We start from the raw sequence: 19920 nt of genomic DNA, 5'->3' as shown, positions 1-19920 counted from the left end.
CGTTTACTTTTTGCTAGCATTCCTACTTACTTCACTAACAGTGGCTGCTCACAATGTGACATTTGTTGTAGTCATTGCCAACCTGCACCATTTTGCCATTGGTACACAATTACTTTAAATGATAGTCAGTTGATTGCAAGTTGTCCCTGACAGAATTTAAGGTTTGAGGTTGCCCAGTCTGTCTTTCATTGGCTGCAATGATAAGAGCTGTGTGGTGGCACTGCTGCGCTTTTAAGAGAGATCAAAGGAAAGTACAACTAACTAAAGTTAGTTTTACGAGGTCTAAGTACTTTGTAGTAAGATGTGCTGCCTCAAGGCTGTGAGAAGTGGCCACTGCAGTGTCTCGCCTCTCGGGTTGCACCTGTGCCGGAAGTTATCGCTGTGTGTGTGCTACTGTCTCCATGCTGAACGGTACTTGTTTTGAGACTGAGGCTGAAAACCTTCATGTATTCCCGATTTCCAAGTATTGACTCTTTATTCATGTTCACAGACATAAACTAAAATTGTAAAATACAAAACTCAAATGTTTGCTTTTGAATGGTTACTTTGAAATGTATTATTTGTAAAGGAAAAGAGTTATTATTGTCACTTTAATGTCCTGTGCTAATCTACAATAGGCTGGTTTAAAACTTAAAACTAAAACAAGGTTTAGAGCCGACACTGAAACACAGCATGAGGAAAATCACTTGTCTTAGAATTTGTCAATTTAATTTGACTACATTTTAACTCTTTATTAAACTGCTGCAGTTGATTAATAATGGTAATAGTAACTGATTATTTCTCCAGTAATGCAAGCAGCTAAGGATATTTTTCCCATTGCAAAAGTAAAGAGAACTTTTTGTGCATGTGATACAACAAATTCTCTGATGAGAAAATAAGAATTATTCTATATAAATCTTGGAAAATATTCTACAATGAAAACACAACATAATAAAAACTAGTATTTTGAGCAAAAATCTAAATGCATACTAATTTATTGCCAAAATTACACACTTTTTTTTTTTTTAGCCATTTTTAACATAACTAAAACATAATTTCAAATTTCCATGTAAATACACTCATTAGTAGTTGAAACAAACACTTAAAATATGCAGTTGATGAACTAAGATTTAAACAATTTTTACCATAAAAAATGAGCCCTCAGGTGTCAAAGCAATTAATTTTAAACTAAAAATATGTACATAGGAACACAAGTACAGGTATACTTATGCTGAGAGCATACAGTCAGAACAGGATTTCAAACTTATTAATATTATGTTTGCATACAGTGCTCATTTTACCTATAAGTTCAAACAAGCCTTTTTGATGAACAAAATTAGACTCTTAAGACTAATGAAATCCATGGATGAACATGTTTTGAGTAAAATGATAACCAACTATGCAGATAACGCTGCTAAACACACAAAAATTATTGAAAAAATTATGATGCAGCTTGCACTACAACACATTAATTTTTTTACCATTTACAAGAAAAGAATGTTGTTGTGATGAAACAGTGATAATGTAACACTTCATGAAGTTGTGGTTAAAATGCCAATCCAAAAAACTAGATAAGCAATTAAAGCGTTAGTGCTGAGCCAGAGCTTATAATACCAGATCCACCTGAGCAGAAATTTTTATCAGCCAATACGGAAAACTGGAATTTTCATAGTTAAATAATTTTTTGTGTCCTTTGCACATTTAGATACATACCTTGCCTTCATTCTTACGACAAATGAAAGTAAGACATTTTAAATGTTTGCAAGTGTCTCATGTGTTGGGTGATGAGTACAGCTGGTGTTTCTCAAATTCCTGTTATGGTGTCATAACAAACATCTCTCATGCTGCAAAATAAAATAAAAAGTGAAACTAGGTGTAGGCCTTCTAAAGACTTGCTGAACTTCGTCTGAAGCTGCTGTTGAGTAAAAATGTCTATTTTAAAACAGAAAAACTGTGATTAAAACATTATATAAATATGTAAGGAAGACATCAACCGAAACCTGAGAGCATACGAATGCAGGCAATCACAAATTGTTTGTAAATTTAATTCACACAACTTTTGACTTTCTGGAGTGCAAAGTATAAAATATTTATTGTTTTGTTTAGTAGGACATTAAAATAATATAGTCCTGTCGCTATGCCCTGAATGGAAGTGGAAGTTTAGTGTTTGGTTACATTTTCTATATAAAGTGAAGTCAAAATTGAAAATTTCAAATGGATAGTGGGAAGTTTATATGGTGGGTATAAAACCGAAGAAACACTGAAATGCATGTCAGTAACGCAACAAAATTTGCATGAATTACCAACAAAATTTATTTACATACTAGTGTATTATTTTTACAGGGAAGTAAAGAAAGTAAAAAAGTCTTGGTTAAAAAATATTATAATAATTAAGTCAATATAAGCAGCAATATCTGATACATCAAAAGGAAATGCATAAGGTAACTAGACTTCCAACACTGCAAATTGATATGTATTTTATTTATGTATACAGTATTGCAGCAATGCAGTGATAAAAGGTAAAATTAAAAGTGTAAACTATGTTAACAACAGAAAAAATTAAAACCAGAAGTCAAATTTTTTACCCCCACTGCTGATACTGTTATGAAGGTTTAGTTAGGCCTTAGTTCCAATAACATGGTTTATTGGGGTTTATAAAAAAATCCATATATGTACAACTTCACAAAAAATAATAACAAAATCTTAAATTTTTCACTTCGAAATAGGTCAAAATATTAAATCATAAAATCTTGGTTCTACTCATCAATATGTTAATGCCTTATATATGTTTCGGCGAGAAACTAACCTCTGGTAGGAGAAATAATAAGTGAAGACAGCCGCACATCCGATGATGGCGACTGACTCAATGACTAATGAGACCAACCACACATTCAGTGGCTGTTAGGAGTGCTCAAGTAGTCGTGAAATACACCCATAGTTACATATTTACAATCAACAATGTATCTACTACGCATTGTTTAAGCAGTTCATCAATGAAACTGTGATCGGTACGTACATGATAAAGTACGTGATGATAAAGAAAAAATTAGATCTTTTTTTGATAACAATATAAAATATTGGCTCTACAAATGGACAGCTTACTATTGTTATAAACTAATGATTAAACACTTGTATAAGTTTTTTGCAGTTGGTACATTTTAGGTAATTGACATCTAGTTTTACCTTGCTGTAGGCATTGTATGTTTACTTTATTGTTTACATAAATCATCAAGCTCACCTATTTTTTCCTTTACTTTCTTTATTTTCTTATTTATGACGTATATTACCACCTTCAGTTTAACCACTACTCAAAGAAAAGTGGAGCTACCTTGCACTTCAACACTTTCAAATTTTCGTTTTCATGCAAAATATATTAATTTTTTTTTGGTTTTACCAATGAAATACCGTGTTTTATCGCATAATCGTCGCACATTTTATACCAAAATCAAGTTTGAAAAGTAGGGGTGCAACGTTTATGCGGAAAAAAAAAAATTTTTTTTTGTCAGGTAAAGTTACATATTTATAATAAAGGGGGTTGTCTGTAAAGTCGGTTTACGGACGATAATTTTATGTGATAATGTCATAAAAAAACATTGATGATAAATTGCATACTTTTTAATTTTCAAATATTATTACAGTTTTTGAGAAATTTAATTTAAATTTGTTTAAAAATCACAAACAATTAGTTATAAAAATAAACTGAAATCAAATCAATGTCAATAAATTGTTAATTTGAAATGACAAAATTGAACAAATAAATTAAATTTTTTAAATTGCTGCTTTTAAAAGCCCGCCGTAACCTGTTTGATATTAAAGAAGATTTTCTCGCATGGTGGTTGGCCGGTTCTTGCAAGCTCGGCTCAGGCGGAATGTGACAATGAGTCATGCTTTTTCGTGTGTGCAGCCGGCGTTCATCGATTTATAAGACATTATCACGTCAAAACAAAACCCATTCATGGAAAGTACGTTAATTTAAATAGTAGAGTATATAAAAGCACCCCGAACAATTTAAATTAATAAAATAAGTGATACAACGAAAACCTTTCTTTAACTTTAAATAGAAAAACAAAATGTGAATGTGAGCCTGAACTATAGCATAACTATCGTCGTAGTGCACACCACGAAAGAGTGCAAACCAACAAATGTAGTTAACTCAGCTCTCGACAGAGAGCGCGCGTTGCATGCAATCAGCGAGATATCAGTATCGATATTCGACTACGTGCGTGCACTCTATATGGGAAGCAACATAACCAAACATGTATGATGCCAACTAGCGCTAGCTACATTTTTATAAGCGGTACACCGCGGCGACGCAGACGAACAGAAAGGTTATAATGTTTAAAAACTTCTTTAAAAGAAAATTTATACATCTGACAACTTTGTAATTCTGTTAATTAAATAAGTAAGTGGTAATGTCCGAATAAATATTAGATTTCTACTTTAAAACACATTGTTTTATATGGAAAAGATACCTACAAAAAGTGCTCGGAATCTAATAGCGGGACCAAAAGTATCATGTGACATTTACGCAAGAGGTTTTTTTTATCCAAATTTTGAAGCCCTAAAATATAGGTGTGACGATTATGCAATAAATGAGGGTACTTTTAAAACAGTTAAATGGTAATATTTAACATCTTCATTAAAAATTTACCCCATTAGTACAGATAATCCTTAGATAATGTGTAACAATTCAAAAGTCTTAAGAACTTCTAACTATGAATAAAATTACAGGTGCAAGAGCCATTTTAAACAATTATTCTTAGAGAAATTAATACATGGTATTTTTTAAATACCATATTAACATATGTACTTAAAATCCTATACTTGTTCACGACTAAATGAATCACTTGAGCTCGGATACAGAGCATATGATGCATGCAGAATGTGCTTCTGTCAGGCCAGGTGTCAAAGTTTGCAATTTTGTTTGCTTAATTTGGTTTTATCGTTTATGAATGTTCCATCTTAAATACAGTAGAACCCGATTTTGCGAACACGGATTTAACGAAAACAGCGATTTAATGTAAAGGTTTTCAGGAACCATCAAAAAAACACCAATTTATTAAAATAATAATATATATTTCCAAAAAATGAAAGTAAATTGTAATGGAATCTTATTAAAAAATACACTCTGTGGTGTCAGTAATAGAATGGAGGTACTGTATATTAATATGTGCATTTGTATCATCTGTCCAAATACGAAAAAAATTAAAAAAATTGTTCAAATTGCTTAAAAACTCCGGGTGCTGTAACTGAATTGCGTAGGTGCGTGCCATTGCGCGCGCCTGGATAGATAGACTGTCCGCGACACATGACGTCATGAAAGGTTTCTTTGTCCGCATCCCCCTCCCCCTCCTCTATCCCGAGCTTGACTCACCACATTATCTTCCAAACACGCCCGCATAGTAACAGTGCTATAATAATCCCACGTTTCCAAATATTCCCTTTCCCATCCTCCAGGTTCATTTAACTTGTGACTACGTCACACCAATACGCCATTATCATTATTCTCTAGAGGTGTAAAAGTAACAAAAAAAAGTGTACCCGTATGTATTCGTTACTATAACAATTAGTACTTGTTACTATCGTATCACGTTACGTTACTCGTTACTTCTGATACCGCATAACATGCTATGTTATGTTGCAGCAACGAATCGAGTCGTATTGCGTACGCGTACAGTATGACGTCGCATAAATAATAATAATAAATAGAATATAAACAATTTTTTTGTTAACCAAGAAACAATTAAATCTCATTAGAGCGGCTTTTTTATATTATCTCTTTTAAGATAAGAACAAAAAACCTGAAAATACACGATAATAAAAAACAATTCATACATATTTCTAATTTGTAAACAATACTTTCTTACGTTGTTTCTGTTCCAATCTCAAACTTTGTCTACTCTCACAATACCTTTAATAAACAGTAAAAAACTTTGACGACGAATTTCCAAATTATACATTACTTAATAAACAAACATCGTTCTTTGTATCGAAAATTCACCAAATATGCGCGCGCATGGGTAAAACATACGAAAAATGTGAGTAACAAGATGCAGCCGTGTGTAACGTTTCGTTACTCGTTACTAGATGGCGCACCCGTTACTCAATACCGAATACATACGGTTTGCTACAGCTCTATTATTCTCAGTAAGAGCTTTGTGCGCGGTGTTTAGTTTTTGGAATACGTTTTTTATAAGTGCTGTGCAGCTCAGCGAACAAAGAGAGTCAGCCGGCGGCCACGCCGCGCCGTAACAGCAGCTGACCGAGTACAATGACCTTTCTCCGTGTACGGCGCGCTATTGACGGTAATTTTACATCAATTTGCGGCCATTTTTTTTTTTTAATTTTTTACTGTGACGCAATGTGTATGTAGATCGTATTTGTTATAAACGCTGCAGGTTGCGACTTGTATTTTAATAAACTTTAATGTATTTCTTACACTTTACATATTTTTTAACATTTTATTTTATGCTTCATTTTTCATGGTTTCTGAAAATCTGTATGTACGACCGAGGTGTACGTACGAACCGGGGGCCGTACGAGCGAGATCAAAAACGTTGAAGATGGAAAGTTGACGAAGTCTGAGATAGCACGGCAGCACAAGATATCAGCGTCGACCCTGTCTACGATGTGGAAACGTTGGGACGCGATTATGAGTGCGGGGGTCATTGAAAATCGGTAAATCGGATTTAACGAAACATTGATTTAGAGTAAACATTTTCTGTAACCATAGCACTTCGTTAAATCGGGGTTCTACTGTACCTATGAGTACTACTATTTGACATTTCAATCCAAATATGTCACCCTACATAATAGTATTTGAACAACACATCAGTGCCTGATTCCATAAACTCCTCACATTCACAGTTTCTGTGGAGTAAAATATCTAAAATATGTAACCATAACTAAGATCCAAATAAAATTTCTACAAAATTAACAAATAGTATTACTTAACAACAAAAATCATAGTTACCCATGCAGCATTGATAGTTTTACCCTGATTACACAAAAATATTTACAAAATATTACAGTAGCATTAACGAAAATTAATCAGAAAACTATTGTCTAGTTACAATTATTATAAAAATATATGACATGTAGGTCTTTATTTTCCATGTATTAGATCAGATGATATCTTAATGCCAGCCTGAGCCAATAATATAATATCAAAATTACGTACTGCAAGAGTTGTATGTAAAATCAGCATACATTATGAGTGCTGATATGAGTTTGATAACAACGCACAGCATTTTCAGCTGAAGTCTGGTGAACATCACTATCTTGTGTGATGTTTCTACGTCAGCTGGCCACAAACTTGGCTGTGTTATTACTTTGGTATTTTTAAAGATCACAACAAACTAATGTCATCTTGTTTACACACTTCAAATGTCGTAGAATAAGAAGGCGATGGGGTAACGTATCACAAATGCTACGAGAGAACACACCACCTGAAAAAAAGTTTAGATTTTGATATTATAAAAACTTGTTTCTATAAAGATCATGATACAACAATTAATACTTTTTTTTTTAAAAAAAAAGCTGAAAACCATGTGGAACTAAAAAGAGAGAAAAAATATCATCTTAAAGACATTAATAAGAACAATAGAATACCATATTCATTCGAAAATAAGACAACTGAATGTAAGACGACCCCCAATTATGAGTCAAGGTTTCAAAAATATTAATTAACTCCCCCTTTTCCTTTCCTTGCTTAATAGGAAGTCAATGCACTAATCACAAAGTTTTTTTTTTTTCTTGCCCAAATCTCAGTGAGAATTAAAAATGCTTAACTAATATTTAATGTCAATAATTCTTTCATTCAATATAAATAATAAAATATAAAAATTCTGTAATTTTAAACACTTTTTTCAACATTTTTACAATACAACTGCTAATCAATTTCCTGATTCTTCATCGCTGTTGGTTATAAGATGACCCCTGATATTTTGGATGGTCTTTCAACGAAAAACTATTTTCTTTTTTTTACCCATGAATACGGTACAACATGTTGCAAAATGTTTCTAACTCAGATTGTGGTGATTCAATCAAAAAATTGATGATAATGATTGAACTGGATAACTGAATGATGTTTCATTTTACCATCAATGGTTTAGGTTTCAATTACAGAACATATTGCTAGTTTTTTTTACCCCTTCAAAACTTTTGTATTTCATAATACATATTTTTATTCCCAGCTTTGTTCGAGATATATTTTGGTTGAGTGATTTTTTTTTGGATAAAATGAGTATAAGTCCAGGCAAGATTTGAGTAACAATCATAATTTCCTCCTTATGTAATAGTAGATAAATTATGTTAGTGCCAATTCAAAATACTGATTAAACAATGAATTTACTAATTATATAGTTCTATTTCAAGCAAAACAACTAATTTTACTAATCATTAACCAGAAAGTAAAACAATGTATGTCCAAGAACCTGAAAAAAATTGACTTTTAATGTTTTAATTTAAGTTTTTTAGATCTTATTAGTATGCACCTTAGCAGACATGCCAACATGCCAACAGTTATGTATCAGTCATAGTAGTAGTAACAATTTTCCTTGAAAGTTAAGCTTTATGAATGGTTCTTCATAAACTACAATTTAAGTTTAACTTTAGCAAATATTTAAAATTTTATACATGTTGAGAAAAGTGCATGGTTGTAGCTTCAAAAAATTTTCTTTATAAGTGTAACCATTTTATTTGCACTTGTTTAACTTGTTTTGTGATTCTACGAAAAGTAAAGTTGATTTGATAGTGCCTTGCACATTGGAGACATTGCATTTTGTGTTTGATGATTGCTTCTAATTGCGCGATAACCAAGAGTTTTTTTTGGTTATTTAAACGAAATAAATATATTTTAGTGTTTAACCATATATTTTGCAAATTTTCGTTAGCATGGAAAAAGAAAGTTTTAATAGTGTTTTTGAAAGCGTTTATTACGGCTCAACTTCACCTAATTTGAAATTTATTTAAATATGGCATCCTTGTATTTGTATTAAATGATGGCTTGAAATGATGTTTAGTTTTTTATTTTGTTTGGCAATACATATCTAGATGGTTTGGAATACATTGTAACTGAAGGTTATCGGTAGCTGCGAAGGGCTTGGGAGGGAGGGCCCACCTGCAGAGCCAGCAGGTGCCTGACGAGGGACTCCTCATGCATGGGTCCCCGCCACAGCAGCACCAGGTTCAGCAGCGTCAGGTTGCTGCACTCCACCTGGTCGCCGTCCTCCCCCGCCCCCTCCTCCACGTGCGCCAGGCGCAGCGCACGCAGCAGGCCCACGCTCGCGCGCCCCAGCACGCCCTGCTGCGACAGCCGGAACCTGGTCGTGCTCACCTCCAGCCGGTCCGTGCTGGCGTTGTACCTGCCGGCGAGCAGCCTGCTTCCCTCACGCTCTTTGGCATTTGTGCTTTGGTCGCAAATTTTGTCAAAAGAAATTTACTAAATACAATGTCACATAAGTCATAATATTTAACAATTGTGTGATTCTTCACCAATATTAGATAATGCTACATAAAAAGCAAAAAAAAAAAAAAAAGAAATTGTAATTAATATATAGGATAATCCTTTTAATAACAGTTAATGACTAGTAAACTTAACACTAACTGACATGGTGTGTGAAACTGATCCTTAATTCATAGTGGACTAGTTTTCGGAACATTTGCCAGGTCTCGTTGCGACTAATGTGCTGAGGATACTGAGAAAGCACGCATTTCTATGTCGTCCATGGAAAAATTTTCTATTATCACAAATGTTTTTTTATTGTAGCCACAGTAAACTAGATATGAAATAACCTGACATTGCCCCCAACCATTTCCTAACACTCAAATGATATAAACTGTTCAAATTATTTTACATTTCCTACAAACAGGCCTTTTGCACTAATTGTCCTCGATTCCCATAAAATGTTTTGGCAGTGTTGAATGATTTTTGCACATAATACACCATTGCTTGATCAGTGGTCACAATTTTTTTTTTACTTCATTCTTTTAATTAATACTTTAATGTTAATTTTTCACTCTATCTTATGATCTTTTAAATGTCTGAGGTCAGTAAAGATTATTTGATAACTTAAACTAAAAAATATACTAATAATAATAATATACACCAATCCCTCAGCACATATTCAAATTGTGCAAATTCATTTAGCACAATGTTAATTTTACTGCCCCAGTCTTGAATAGCACGTCTGTAAATTTCAGTTAGCATGAAATTGCCACAGGCAAAAAATAAAAAAGGCCAGCATGATGCCACGAAGTCTGCTTCAACTCGGTAAACAACAGATGTGCGTGGCACACAGTTAACTATACGAGAGGGGAAAAGATGCGTGCAAAGGTTACGCTATCAGCTGTTGTACAAACATCAGCTATGGCAAGTTCAGTTGCAGCTATTGAGTGTAAATGACCAAATGTTTTTACGTCAGCACATTCCGCGCATATGCCGCCAGGCTGTATTGCTGTCGCCGGCCACAGACCGGGATGATGACCTTCAGTCTAGCCAATAGCAAGGAACTCGCTTCACACAAACACAAAGCAATGTTTGCTCAATGTCTGCCGGTAACTGTACGTGCACAAGCACCTGCAGTTGGAATCATATTGGAATCACGGCATCCAAGTGAGAGCGTAATGCATCATTTTCAAGTATTTGAGACAAAACTAGAAGTATTACAGTGTGCAGACTATCATGAAGGTCAAACTTAATGTTGGTTGCACTTTAGTTTTAAGCAAGTCAAGTCTACGCACAATCGTACAAAATAAGTACTCTTATCATATGTTTATATAAGTCTAATGCCTTTGGTTGTACTAGGGGGAATATATTTGACATTACTGTAGTTACCTGAATAGAAATGAACAGATGATTCACATGGAGAAGGGTGTTAAATGATTGGTGCAATGAAAAAAAAAAACCACGGGCCTGACAGAATTGGTGTGAACCAGGTGGTAATATGTTAATAAGCACTTTAATTTTTGAAAAATTAAAATATAAATATCCTGACAGTAATATTAGTTTCACTGCCAGTAAAGGATGGATTGTAAAGTTAGTGGAAATGTACGCGACATGCCCAGGCGGGCAAGTCGGCCAGCTGATCGACAATAAGTACATAACCACCTATCACCCGTTGCACGGTGTTGTATTTTTCATACAAAGTATTCAATGGTAGGCTTATAAATATAAATGGTGTGACGTATTTATCATTCAGCGTTATTCTACGCATTTAAATTACGTAAAGAATATTTTCCTACACATTTTGGAACACATTAAGTAAATTAACTTGCTATTTATGTAGGCTAATGCTTCAGAATATGTGATTTCAAATAACACAAACATTCTTAGGAATGCATTAGTCAAGCTAAATGAGGGATTGGTGTACAGGAAATTCTCTGTAAATTTTGCATTTAAGACCATAAGCATATTTATTGGTTTAGTTAACCTAGGTGCAAAGTATCATAATATAATGTAGAGAATGAAAGGAAACATACTCTAATTCCATATTTTAAAAAAGTCACTAATGGAACCACCATATCGTTGCTTGGCAAACAATACCACCTAACATTTCAGTAACTTTAAATTTAGGTGGTATTGTTTACTAAGCTAATTTTTTTACTTGAATATAACATACCATAGATTTTAACACACACTTTGTGGATCCTCAGTTTACCCACAAATTAGATACACTTGAATTAATTAAAATAATTGAATGCTTATTCTAGTACAGTAGTTCCTGTAGTAGTTTATGAACCCCACACTGCTGCCAAGCATGTGTTATGTATACTGTTACTGGTCGACCTTAAATAAGAATGTTTTTTTATTTGATTATGTGATGTTTGACAAGCTATTTTACAAAGAAAAACTTTGTGTTAATGATATTGCCTATGGGTGTATGACATCATCAAAAATGTAAGCCACACCCTATTTTAAAATGTCAAAAACTCAATAATAGGTGTGTATTAAAATTAAAAAATTCGGTTAATACAAGATTCCATTGATTGTAAGTTACTTTTGAACTCAACAAATGGGGTAACAATAAAAGGTGTGTCTTATAACCAAGTAAATCAAATCAGTATTTTCTTTCACAGTTATTTGGTGAACATGCTAGTGAGCCATTGCATGACTTTGTGACTGACATGCTAGCGAGCCAATACCATGACCTTGTGACTGACAATGCATATGATTGCTGACTGCTAAAATTTAATGAAATTTATAGGCTTAAACAAGTTAAAAAAAAATATCTTTCCTGCGAGAGAAACCAGGAGCAGCAACGCACCTGGGCAGCCTGTGGCGTGGGCACGGGATAAAGTGAAACAGCTGGGGCACGGAGTACAGGAAGTTGGCGACCTGCGGGATGAAGAACAGCAGCAACATCTTGCTGAAGTGGCCGAGGATGCCCACCACCGCGAAGGTCATGCCGGAGAAGTAGCAGAACGTGTCACCCACGAACACTTGTGACGGGTACCTGAGGGACCCCACAGACAATGTTGTTCTGGAAAGCAAATCCTTGTACCCATTTTACTTACATCGTAGACATATTTTTTTACCATTTTGAATAAAACAAATTTGAAGCAATGTCATAACGTTGAATTTCAACGTTGGTTCATAACATGCTGTAAACGTGATGTTTACCTCTTGTAGTGACGTCGTCCGACCAAAGGCCACCCTAAAGCCCTACCTGCAACCGCCAGTATCCGACCCCGCTAACGGAACGCACCCCTAGCCATGGCCCACCCGAGTCAGGCGAGCAACGGAACAAAAGGTAGAATTAGAGACCATTCCGTAATTAACCAGCCACCGCGATCCCTGTACATTATAAATTAAACATATTTTAATGATAACATCACTTTTAATTAAAAACCGGTTCAAGGGAAGTGCGATATAGTAGTGCCCGGGTCACTCACGTGTGAATTTTTAGTAATACATTTGTGAGTGCTTCCCTTGCGGCCTTCAGCCTAAATTAAATAAAGTAGTCTGTGACGTAATTATGACCTCCCCATTTTTGTGTATAACTCGCTACTGGAGCAGTCAACAAGTGACTAACAGTCTCCAGTGTGACTCACATTATTCAAACTTAATTAATGCAAACTTGTTGAATCCAATTCCTAAAAAGTATCTCTGTATTAGGTTAATTTTTATTATTTATTGTGTAAATTTAGACCCACTTTCAATCTCTTATTAATTTAATAATTTCCGAATAACGGAACTTTAGAAACTTTGGCACGAGAGGACGCTGAGCACTCCCCTCGCGCCAGGGCCAGACACCAGTACCGAGCTACTCGCAGACCGGGACGGACGTGCGTCCCACGGGGAGTCCTCAACTTTTGTCTTCACCGAATTCACTACTGGTAATTATAGTCATGCTTCAAATACTTTTTCGTATTTAACTCCCCGTGTGCACTCAGTCCTTTTTACGGTGTAGGGCCTAACCCAGCCGCTTAAACGTAAACTCCCCGCACAAAGCATTACGCGGGGCAGTGCAGCATACGGCATGGGCCGACTCCCACTACCAAAGACTTTGGGATAATCACGGCAACAACGACGTAAAGACTTTTGATAAATTTAATCGCGAGTCGCGGGCCACACAGGTGGACCCGGGCGTTGCCGTTCGCAATTTTCGGGATTGGCCGCCTCCAATTGACCTCCCCCCTCAACCTCAAATGGCGTGAGGATTTATTATTAGTGACGGCGCGTCAGAGTGCTCAGTGTCAACCTAAGGTAATTTGTGTAGGGCAAATCAATGAGCATAGTGTAACTGTAAATGCAAATGTAACTGTCAATTTCTATTAAACGTCCACTCCGCACACTCCGTACGCGACGTGTATACGACAGTGCAAAACTGAACCCGTTTATGTTATTTTGTGAACTTCCCTAATCCAGCCAGGAATCAGCGTGCTATGCTGTGTAGGGCCAGTAGTGTATCAATAGCTAGGGGTCCCTCCCACCCCGACCACTGCCGCCGTTCCTAGCGGGCCACACAGGGGCCTTCGCACCCAACGACCCAACTTGTGGTTAGCCACAGAGCTAGCCTGACGCCCTCCTGGACACATTTTCAGTAAAAAACCAGCCTTTCCACTAGGAACCACATCAGACCTTGAACAGGAGAACCCGGATGACGGCATTTGGCGCCCGCTGCTTGGGGCGAAGACAGAAAAATCCAGATTTTCTTCACGTTCATTTAACAAAAACGCTCACGAAAAACATTTTTTTTCCATCTATCTGTCCATTTTTCTTTCCGGCCACAGTGCGGACACTGGACGACCATCTTGCGCAGGAAAAGGGGATTAGGGTCAGACAGGCCGGCGCGACGAGGCGAGGAACAACCCCCCCTCCCAACGAACATTCCGGCCCAGCACGTGACGCGGACCACCGTCACCATCCACACTCCTCCACACTCCTCCACCACTGCGGCCATTCTCTACCTCCGCTTTGTGCGGCCGTCCGGGCGCTCTCGTCCGCCGCTTTGCACGCCCATCCGCATCCCAACCTGCGTTGCGGCCACTCTCGACTGCCACTTTGTGTGGCTGTCCGGGCACTCTAGGCCGCCGCTGCGCATGGCTATCCTCACTCCCCCTCCTCCACCGCGCCTGTTTCCGTCCTCTGCTTTGCGCGTTTGTCCGGGCGCTCTCGGCCACCGCTTCGCACGCCCGTCCACATCTCCGCCTGCGCCGCGGCCATTCTCGGCCTCCGCTTTGTGCTGCTATCCGGGCACCTACCCAGCTGGAGACAGCACAGCGCCACGAGTGAATAAACGAATCGACACCGCGGAACACGCACCATAACAGGAGCACCATGTGCGTAGAGATGTATGCGGACGAATGCACTGGGTGTTACTACCCCTGCCCGAGTTGGTACTTAGATGGCAGGACCGCTGCTGGGTACGAGTGCGGCTACTGTGAAGAGTACCGCATATACGGGGTGACGATTTGTGGAGCTGTGTCGTGTCCAAGAGGAAGTAGCGTGGGCTACCACTGTGACGAATGTGCCGGCCTATGGCATTGTCACTGTACCAGCGAGCTTGAAGGGACTTTGTGGTGCAAGTCCTTCACCTTCATGTGCACGCAATATACCGCCCACCGAGCCACCCAGGTGTGGTATCCGGCAGCGACGCTAACAATTCCTCCCCTACAATATGCCTCGACGCTTCACGACATCCAGACGCCACTCACGCAGACGCATTACGTACCAAGGACGCCATCCGTTGCCGGAACAACATCCGCACAGCATCTAGACGACTCCTCACATACAACACGGACTCCAGTATCACGAAAGCACGTCACGACATCTGCACCGTCACGTGCAATGTCTCCAATGCCTACCGTCCCGACGCCGACCTCAACATCCTGACGCCGGCAACCCTGCTCCCGCCGCCTCCTGTCCCGGAGCCACCAGCCTCAGCGTCTCTCGTAGACCTGACGCCTCCCGACACAAGTCCGGACACACCGTCACCAGCGAGACCACATTTCGTCGACCTTATGCCACTCATCCCGACTGTGATGACGCTTGACCCGCAGAAGCCAACTGAGCGACGGACGATGCCGACCATCCTGCCACAGTCTGCCATGTTGTCCCGAACCCGCCTCGTGTCGGAGACACCTCCCGACGCCGAGATGGCCTCGCCACCGCACCTGACCGCCATCACGGTGCCATGAAGGTCCATTCCGACGCAACCCGCATCGTCACCGTCACACGACTCATCACGGATGCTGCCACACTCGGCGCCGACATGTCGCGCCACATTTTCGCCACCGCCTGGCTTCGACGTCATGTGGCCATCGTCACTACCACCCGAGTGCGCAGTCACAAACGGGAAGCTGTACGACGCAATGTCCCGGGCCCTGACGCCGAGACACCTGAGCGAGGCCCCGCCGCCTGGATTTGCTCCGCGGTGCCTGCCTGGCTTCGAGGCACAGTCGGTTCAACCCGCCAGAACAAGTCAGATGCGCACGATGCTGACGCCATCTTCGTTACCACCTGACACATCAAAAATGCCCGAGACGCCACGCTCACTCTGCAAGTCGGCAACCTTGGGACGCCGCACCGTGGTGTCACCGCGGCTACTGGGTCACCTGAGCTCCCTGCATCTGCCTGACGCAATGCAGGTCGACGCCACGGCACCTGGACGCCCGACCACCCCGCCACCGCATGTGACCGTCACCCGGACTTTGACACCTGTCATCCGTCTGTCACGACGGGCCGTGGAGCGCCCGCATGTCGGCGCGGCTGAGCCGGGCCGTGCAGAGCGCTGCCCGCGCTTGCCGCCCGCCTGACCTTGGTCACCGCTGCCCCTGCCGGCCAGCACCCTGGCCAGTACCGCACTGCCGCACGCTGCGAGACACCGCAACCACACTTGGAGCAACTATCACCCCTCGAGAACGAGTCCGGGGAGGTCCTTAGGGCACAACCGCAGAACGACCATAGCGACGCAACCTCCATGGTGACGGAACTGGATGACGAGGACGCCTCTACTCCAAACCCGCCCGGCATACAGGAACGGAAGAGGAGGCTGTACCCATCCACGCCATACCAGGCGCCGAGGGACCACGCCAAACCTTGGCCAGCACCCGGGTGTTCGACGTGGGACGCATTGCGACCGGAGCGAAGAGCCTACCAGCTGCGACCACTGCGAGCACCACCTGGGTGGAGGTGCTGCCGAAGCTAGGGGTGCCCCCACGTGACGTGGCCACTAGCGGCGCAAGGTCGGGCTTCTCAGGGGGGGGGGGGGGGGGTTGACTTCGTGGCTCGTCACAATGCAAGGGAGAAAGTCAAAGTTCACCAGGTGGGCCATGTCATTGCAAAACTATGACTTTCATGTAGAGCATGTGCCGGGGAAAGGCAAATCAATTAGCTGACGACCTGTCCAGGCACCCCGACCCACACGCAGAGTACGAAGATGAGGGGAGCTGTGAGGACCTGGTGCCTCCACAGGGCCACCTGCTGGCAGACGAGAAGGTCCCCGAGCCAGCTACCCTCTTGACAGTGACACAGCCAGACCCCATGCCCGAACCTAGCCCCGCTGACACGCTGGACGCCCTCTTTCAGACAGTGTAGCGGGCTCAGCTGGGTGATGCAGATACGCAGGCAGCAGTGGCGGAGTGCGGCGAGCGTGTCATTCTGTTCCAGCGCTGTCTGAAAGGGGTGCTACAGACCCGGGTGCCAGGCAACATGGAAAGGTGATGTACCCAGGTGCCAGTAGCGGCGCGAGTCAAGGTTTTACGATTTTTCCACGACCACACACTAGCAGGACATCCCGGGGCCGAGCAGACTCTGGAGGCCCTTAGGCAGATGTTCTATTGGCCCGGAGTGACAGGGGATGTCAGGAACTACGTCAGGCAGTGCCACACCTGTCAACAGCGGAAGGTAAGGAGGACGGAATGGGAGGAGCCCCAGCGCCCCTAAGAGCTTTCCAGACTATTGCCTTGGATATAATGGGTCCTTACCCCAGGACATCCAGAGGGAAACGTTTTTTAGTAGTGGTGACAGACTTGTTTACCAGGTGGGTGGAGGCTTATCCCACCTCAAATGTTAGGTCCGGCACCTTGGTGTCATTGCTGGAAGGTGAAGTGTTCCCTTGTTTTGGGTACCCGAAGGTACTGCTCAGTGACAACGGATGTCAGTTTCGAGGTCACAGGTGGAAGGTGGCATGTGGGAAGAGGGGTGTGAAGCACCACACTACACCCACATACCACCCCAGGGCGTACCCGACCGAGAGGCGAAAACAGGAAATCAAAGCACAGCTTCGCCTCTGGTTGGGTGACGACCACAGCAAATGGGACATACAAATTCCGAACTTACTCTACTGTCTACGACGACAAACCAATGTTGTCACGGGGTACTCTCCCGCGGAGCTGGTGCAGGGGCAGAACCTGGCCCTCCTGGGAGAGTGCCGGGTGGCATCGGCAGCAACAGAAGGAGAGTGGGGAGAGGAACTTCGGGAGAAACTAAAAGCTGTTAGGGAGCAGGCCAGGGCAAACCAGGAGAGGTATTTGCAGCAACACACGCCGCAGTCTAGCAAGCCCCCGAACAAACTACGTCCAGGGGACCTGGTGTACGTCCGCCAACACCCACAGTCCTCACAGGCCAAGAAATTTCATGCCGGACTGGCCCCCAAATGGCAAGGATCTCGACGGGTCATCCGCCAGGCGGGGCCCACGCCCTACTTGGTACAGACACGAAGCAGCCGACCGGCAAAAATACACCGGGACGACCTGCGTATGGTGGCCGGGGAGACACCACTGCCTCGGGCACCAAACACAGGGGAGGGACAGACCACTTCTCCCCCTACCACTCCAATCAGGCACCACCCGACTGCCGGAACCTGGCACAGTGCAATCACGCCGCACCCCAGCGCGCCGACCCATCCGCAGCCAGAGCGGAACAACGTGACACAGAGAGACACGCCCCCAGACCGGGACGGGGGACCCAAACAGAGCCCTGACGTGGGGGAGCAAGTCCCTACGGGCACAAAGGTAAGAGAATCACTCCAGAACCTGGCCCCAGCGGCTACGAGCAGGACAGATGCGATGAGGGGACAGATGTTGCCCGTGGCGTGCACGGAATTTGATACGAGAGAGCGGGACGAAACTGACGAGGGCACGACGTGCGAGAGCACAGACGCCGTGGGGACGGACTCGAAGATCCGGATTCATCACCACACCAGACTCTGAGGGGGCCGACACAGAAGGGAAGACACGGGCCCCACTCTGGCCTTTGGACATGAGCCTAGCAGACGCTAAATTCTCTGACAGTTACGGAACCAGACTCAGAGGAAAATGAGACGAGAGAGGAGACGTGGGTCCCACGCTGGCCGATGGAAATGAGTCTGACAGACGCAACATTCTCTATGACAGTTATGGAACCTGGCTCTGAGGGGGAGGAGACGGAGAGACACTACCCACAGCAAAGGCGATGTAATGCGAGGCGGACGGGCTGTTCCAACGAGGGGGAACACTGGGAGGAGATACAGGAATTAGAGACGGATGAGCCGGCAACCCTCGTAAAGCGGGAGGTTCCCACCCCCCGAGCCAGGAGACTGGCGAAAATTTCACCTCCACCCCCAAGGCTACACCTTCCCCACCGGCTGGAGCAGAGCCGATGACGGGCTCTCGCCCCGCACGGACACGGAGAATTCCCGCGTACTTGGGGGATTATGAGTGCTGCCAAATGTCAGTATCACTGCAAGGGGACACGGTACCCCGGGTTAGCATACAGCACTGGCTATTTTACTTCGTGTGGAACCAACATACTACACCCCTCCCTAATGAGGGGGCACACACTTGTTTCCCTTACCCCCCAGTGCAGTGGCGTGTGAATAAATGAGAGATTTTGGCGAGCATGACAGTCTCGTGGGAAGGGGGGGGGGGGGGCATTTGACGTCGACCCAAGTGTCGACCCAGCTCTCACAGCCCGTTATGCCACGCCAACGCCTTCTCCTGCCATGTGTTGTGTGTGTGCCGAATTGTTCAGTGAGGCTAGGGCAAGGGGGGGGGGGAAGAGAGATCCGCGCGCACCAGGGGAATCAACGGTGAATACGTAAGGACTGGACGCTGTGTTACAGCAAGACATATGATTGTAAATATTTATTAACATTATTTTTATTGTAAATATTTAATTCTCTCATTTGAAGTGCTTATGTTTGTTCTTATCATGTGACATACTTAACATGTGATCTTATCGTGTGACTACGTCACACCCGTCTGCGACACGTCAGGGGCGGTGCGGGACGTGGGGGAGGGGAAGGGATGAGCCGTCGCGTGCCGTGCCGCAGCGCGGAGGGGAAGTCAGTCATTGCCAGGCAGGCGCGAGGAGCGGTCGTGTCACGAGAGGAGTCGTGCCTCGAGACAGTCGCTGAGCTGTTAGCCAACCAGGAGTAAGTTGATCGCGACGCAGGCATAGGGGCAGCTAGGTATCAGCTTCCTAATTATAGCTCGTTCTTTTATGTGGCGAGGAGT

At 42.4% G+C, this 19920-nt stretch overlaps 1 protein-coding gene across 2 annotated transcripts in view; it reads right to left on the bottom strand.

Annotated features, from left to right (window-relative positions):
• Window positions 1-19920, bottom strand: part of LOC134530928 (UDP-N-acetylglucosamine--dolichyl-phosphate N-acetylglucosaminephosphotransferase) — a 59688-nt gene that overhangs the window by 4082 nt on the left and 35686 nt on the right. Inside the window, exons 5-7 of one of the 2 annotated variants that reach the window (XM_063366244.1) lie at window positions 12246-12434; window positions 9101-9344; window positions 944-7427 (exon numbers count right to left, since the gene is read on the bottom strand). In XM_063366244.1, the coding sequence (XP_063222314.1) occupies window positions 7362-7427; window positions 9101-9344; window positions 12246-12434 (499 nt within the window). In that variant the 3' untranslated portion in view covers window positions 944-7361. Of the gene's footprint in view, window positions 1-943; window positions 7428-9100; window positions 9345-12245; window positions 12435-19920 lie in introns of those variants that run through there. The other variant, XM_063366245.1, reaches the window with a different exon arrangement.

This window comes from Bacillus rossius, chromosome 3 (genome assembly GCF_032445375.1).
Source record: "Bacillus rossius redtenbacheri isolate Brsri chromosome 3, Brsri_v3, whole genome shotgun sequence".
NCBI classification, from domain to species: Eukaryota; Metazoa; Arthropoda; class Insecta; order Phasmatodea; family Bacillidae; genus Bacillus; species Bacillus rossius.
This window is presented reverse-complemented; position numbering and strand designations above follow the sequence as displayed.